General features: G+C 37.5%; 1 protein-coding gene across 1 annotated transcript in view; it reads left to right on the forward strand.

Moving 5' to 3' along the window:
• LOC104723490 (guanine nucleotide exchange factor SPIKE 1-like) overlaps nucleotides 38–5,671 on the forward strand; it is a gene marked incomplete in the record, with an annotated part of 14,860 nt that continues 9,226 nt past the window's right edge. Inside the window, 16 exon segments of the mRNA XM_010441873.2 lie at nucleotides 38–405; nucleotides 504–666; nucleotides 751–842; nucleotides 931–1,043; nucleotides 1,142–1,197; nucleotides 1,298–1,395; nucleotides 1,530–1,667; nucleotides 1,931–2,242; nucleotides 2,882–3,169; nucleotides 3,392–3,553; nucleotides 3,639–3,830; nucleotides 3,909–3,952; nucleotides 4,232–4,301; nucleotides 4,967–5,128; nucleotides 5,206–5,313; nucleotides 5,415–5,452. Of these exon segments, the coding sequence (XP_010440175.1) occupies nucleotides 328–405; nucleotides 504–666; nucleotides 751–842; nucleotides 931–1,043; nucleotides 1,142–1,197; nucleotides 1,298–1,395; nucleotides 1,530–1,667; nucleotides 1,931–2,242; nucleotides 2,882–3,169; nucleotides 3,392–3,553; nucleotides 3,639–3,830; nucleotides 3,909–3,952; nucleotides 4,232–4,301; nucleotides 4,967–5,128; nucleotides 5,206–5,313; nucleotides 5,415–5,452 (2,114 nt within the window).

Raw genomic sequence — 5,671 nt, forward strand, 5'->3', positions numbered from 1 at the left:
AAAAAAAAAAAAAAAAAAAAAAAAAGGAGAGTGGAGTTGGACTCTTGTTGGAGGACTTGACGACTCCAGCTCGACTTGGGTGGGGGCTCCCTCTCTTAGTTGAGTAATCTTCACACTTTTTCCCCAACTGCTTCCTCTCTCTCACGGATCTCTCTCCGTCTGCGTAAAGACAAAGATTCATCCTTTAAGCTCCACACCCCACTCAGATCTACACCAAAATGTACCTTTTCTAGGTTTTCACAGTAACCCAAAACCCCCCAATTTTTTTCCCCAGGTGTTGTAGCGGACATTGTATTTAGATCTGTCTCTTTGTCTCCGAATTCGTAAATGGAGAACAACAATCTTGGTCTTCGTTTTCGTAAGATACCTCGTCAACCTGTTGCTCTCCCTAAGCTCGATCCTTTGGTAAATGTGCCCTCGACCTTCTTTAATTGTCTTTTCTCTCTCTCTTTTTCGTTTACTGATTGATTGATTGATTGATGTGATTTTCTATTTTTGTTTAGCTTGATGAGAATCTGGAACAATGGCCGCATTTGAACCAATTAGTTCAATGCTACGGCACTGAATGGGTTAAAGATGTTAATAAATATGGACACTATGAAAACACTCGACCTGATTCTTTCCAGAGTCAGATTTTTGAAGGACCTGACACTGATACTGAAACTGGTAAGCTTGCATTGTTTTTGCCTTTTTGTCAAATTTTGTGCTTCAGTCGTCAAGTACTGTTATTTACTTTTCTTGCTTCTTCAGAAATTCGTCTTGCTAGTGCTAGGAGTGCAACTATTGAGGAGGATGTAGCTAGCATTTCTGGGAGGCCGTTTTCTGATTCTGGATCTTCCAAGGTGTCTTCCTCTTCTCAATTTCATTGCTCTATTCTAATTATCTCTTCTCGTTTGGTTCTTACATTGAATTGCATGGGGATTTTTGCAGCACTTTGGGCAACCTCCCCTCCCTGCTTATGAACCTGCTTTTGACTGGGAAAATGAAAGAGCTATGATCTTTGGCCAGAGAACTCCTGAATCACCTGCACCTAGCTATTCCAGGTTTTTTTTTGCATGTCACTTTACTTGTTCTTTTTTATGTTTGAAATCTTACTATCTTTGTCTGATTTATCATTCTGTTCCCTCTATTATCTACACAGTGGATTGAAGATCTCGGTCAGAGTTTTGTCTCTAGCTTTTCAGTCTGGCTTAGTTGGTGAGAACACTAATTAACTGTTTGGGGGAATGCTGTCTATTCCCTGTAATTTTACTTAGTCTAACATCGTTAAGTTCCCTTTTGCCGCCCTTCCCTGCAGAACCTTTTTTTGGCTCGATTGCATTGTACAATCAAGAGAGGAAGGAGAAGCTCTCTGAGGATTTTTATTTCCATATTTTGCCGACGGAAATGCAGGATGTAAGTCACTGAACAGAGCAAACTGTCCCCTTTTCGGCTTTGTCCTTCTCATGGCTATATAAAAGTTTGTAGTTTAAGTTTTATCTCACTTCATTTTTGCTAACTTGCGGCGCCCCTTGTACATTATCTTGCAGGCTAGACTTTCTTCTGAAAATCGTGGAGTATTTTATCTAGATGCCCCATCAGCTTCAGTTTGCCTGCTTATTCAATTAGAAAAAACAGCAACAGAGGAGGGAGGCGTTACAACATCTGTCTATTCCCGTAAAGAGCCTGTAATTTCCAAAATCCTGAATTTTCCCTTACTGTTTCTAGAGTCTCTTGCTCATGCCTTGGTCTTAGTGTTAGTGGCTTTCAACATTAATTTCGAGTAATTTGGAGATAGCCTGTTGCTTATAATATCAGCTGTCTTTACTGTGTGTTTTGATTATATATTTTAGAGTAGTCATGGTGATAGCTGGATCTTTAATATCACAATTAGTAAGTACCATGTTATTAGTAAGTTAGTAACTAAGTTCTCTGGCCATTTGTGAATCAGGTGCACTTAACTGAGAGGGAAAAGCAAAAGTTGCAGGTCTGGTCTCGCATTATGCCTTACCGAGAGTCTTTTGCTTGGGCAGTTGTTCCACTTTTTGATAATAATATCACCACAAACACTGGTGAATCTGCTTCCCCTAGCAGTCCTCTTGCTCCCAGTATGACTGCGTCAAGTTCTCATGATGGTGTTTTTGAATCCATTGCAAAGATCACATCAGATGGAAAGCAAGGTCATTCAGGTGGAAGTTCTGTCGTAGTTGAAATATCTAATTTAAACAAAGTTAAAGAGAGCTACTCCGAAGAGTCAATTCAGGTAGGATGTTTAATTTTCAAACGCCACACAGTTTTTATCTTGTCTTTATGATTGTATTTACATTGCTTTGAACTTGAGATGGTGTGGAATAGTTTTCATATATTTTGTTCAATTTAAAAATCCTGTTACATCTGTTACTTGCTAAGTTACACTTCTGTTGGTTGACATGTATATAAGCAAATAGAGTTGCATGCAGTTGATTGACTACATGCTTTGGTAAATTAATAGATGATATTCTTTTTGTTTCCTATTTGAATGAATCAATTTTGGTAGCATTTGACAATCACTTCATGGGGTTTAATTCATTAGTTTTGAGAAAGAGACGTTTCTCATTTTTTCCCCCTTTCAGAAGTGTAGTTAGTAACAGGTATATTTACTAAATACATCACAAGGAAACAAAATTTGCGAGCTGTCTCTTCTTTTACTCACATGAAAAGAATTCAGATACTAATTGTTTTCGTAACTTCATCAGTCATATAACAGGAATGCTTTTTATTGATATAACAACATACTGCATATTGTTGCTTTCATCTGGAGGAAACGCATATCTAAAATCCCTATAATTCGTCTTGATCAGTTGGACTTATGACATGTCCTAATGTGCTAATTTTCTAATAAATTATTCTTTGGTTATTACAGGACCCCAAACGGAAGGTTCACAAACCTGTTAAAGGGGTTCTAAGACTGGAAATTGAGAAACATCGGAATGGACATGGAGACTTTGAAGATCTATCTGAAAATGGAAGTATCATTAATGACTCCCTTGATCCGACTGACCGCCTCAGTGACCTGACACTTGTGAAGTGTCCCAGTTCTGGTTCTGGTGGACCTCGTAGTGGCTGCTCGAAGTGGAATTCAGAGGACGCAAAGGATGTTTCGAGAAACCTAACTAGTTCAAGTGGGACCCCTGACTTAAATTGTTATCATGTAAGCACATCAGCTTTATCATTCTTTCTACCAATTCCTTGATCTACTGCTTATAGTTTTACTTCGTCTTTAGCTCCCATCTCTTTTCATCAGCCTGTTTTCTCAATAGAGGATAAAAGTACAATAGAGATTTTCTTTTTTTCTAACTCTAGTTAGAAGCTGGAAATCTGTGTATAGTCTTTGGTATAATTTACTCGCAAATTGATATTTATCGTCTTCCAGGCTTTTGATTTCTGCTCTACGACAAGAAACGAGCCTTTTCAACATCTCTTCCATTGCCTTTATGTGTATCCTGTAGCTGTTACTTTAAGTCGGAAGAGGAATCCCTTTATTCGTGTAGAATTGAGAAAGGATGACACAGATGTCCGAAAACAACCACTCGAGGTAATTATTTTGATTATCACCAGTCCTGTAAACGATCTGCCCTTTTTCTGGAGTCTTATTTGTTTCTTACTATTGATTTGGCTAGGCAATTTATCCAAGAGAACCTGGTGTTTCACTTCAGAAGTGGGTTCATACACAGGTTGCTGTTGGTGCTAGGGCTGCTAGCTACCATGATGAAATTAAGGTGTCTCTTCCTGCCACATGGACGCCATCACATCATCTGTTGTTCACTTTTTTTCATGTTGATCTCCAGACAAAGCTAGAAGCTCCAAGACCAGTAAGATTTACATAGAGTTGTATGCTTGTTTCTCTCTGATGAATCTAGTCCCAGTGACTAACTATCTTTTCTTTTCAGGTAGTTGTTGGATATGCATCACTTCCATTATCTACCTATATTCAGTATGTATCTGATATTCCCCATTTGGTCTCTGGAATCTTTATGTACTGCTGAAGGCTTCTCTTTTAGATTTCCTTATCACTAATTGTTAAGAGATGCGTTTTTTCATCTGTATGAGCGAAAATGCTAGTATACAAACAAAATTGAAATTTTGAAGATGCAGTATATCACTGATGTCAAACTTATCTGAACAACTAGATTGCTTAATAAGCTGGGAGGAGTGTATGCCTCGATTTATTCATTTTTTCTTGTTGCTGACAATTTGTTGATTACTAATGCAGCTCACGGTCTGATATTTCTCTACCAGTAATGAGAGAACTGGTTCCCCACTATCTTCAGGAAACCACCAAGGTATGTTGTCATAATATGAAAGCATCAGCTTTAGATATATTTTTGCATGCTAAGCTAGTATAACGGTTCAAATCCGCATGAATGTTTGGAATTCAAAAGTTGGGAAAGGGACTTTATGAAAAAATTTCATACATGAAAGGAAGATAAAGAACAATAGGCTAGACTGTTAAGAAGGTTCTGTAGCTGATGACTAATTAAGGGGTTGTCACCTGCAAGCATAGCAAACGTTTAAGAATTCAACAGAACTGACTAACAGGTTTTGGCGTTGTATTAATCTAGGCTGTAGCTTCTCACATTACAATAAGGATTTAACTTAGGTAGCTCAAAACTTTCCATCCTCAGAAAATTACCATTGTGCATATCCTTCAAGAGGTCGACGAAGAATGCAAGGGTGGTTGTAGATCATCTCACTGTGGCATCTATTACTGGAAATGTACATAATTACTGCATAGTGCTGGAGAACTGTGTATCATTTGGTATTATATCCTAGTAATGTTGGTTGTTGCACCTGATAATTAGTTTTAGTTCTCAACTTTGGTATAACTAGTGAGATAATTCTATCTTAGGTACTCATGCTAGGAATTGTGTAATAATATTCTTATATATTGATCAAAGCAACATTACTTCAAACATAATTTTACAATTATACTCTTTGACAATTACAGGAGAGGTTGGATTATTTGGAAGATGGCAAGAATATTTTTAAGTTGCGACTGAGACTTTGTTCATCTCTTTATCCAACCAATGAACGTGTCAGGGATTTCTGTCTAGAGTATGATAGACATACCCTCCGGACAAACCCTCCCTGGGGTTCAGAACTGTTGCAGGTATCGACAGGAACTCTGTCTCATTTGATTTATTTTCTCCACTGGTATTTTAACATGTTCTTTTTATATCTCTAAAGGCAATAAACAGTTTGAAGCACGTTGATTCTACTGCCTTGCTTCAGTTTCTTTACCCAATTCTTAACATGCTCCTTCATCTTATTGGCAATGGTGGAGAAACTCTTCAGGTTTGTTTGAAATCTTCTAGTTCCTTTATCATGAATTTTTTTACCATGTGACTAATTCGCACATCATTTAACAATCTAGTTTTTTTTTCAACTTGCTTCAGGTTGCAGCATTCAGAGCCATGGTGGATATTTTAACTCGGTATGCATTTCTTAGTGTTAAGCTTAGCTAGGTTTAATCTAGAACAAATAGTAAATTTGTAAAGGGCTTGTCTAGTAGGATATATAATCGGCTCCAAATGAAAATTTAACCCAAAGGATTAGGGGAAACTATTATTAGAACATTTATACAACAAGGGTTAGAGTTTAGCTAAATGACCAAAGAATGTTATGTCACAATGTCATTGGTCTTTTAACTTTG

This window comes from Camelina sativa, chromosome 11 (genome assembly GCF_000633955.1).
Source record: "Camelina sativa cultivar DH55 chromosome 11, Cs, whole genome shotgun sequence".
NCBI classification, from domain to species: Eukaryota; Viridiplantae; Streptophyta; class Magnoliopsida; order Brassicales; family Brassicaceae; genus Camelina; species Camelina sativa.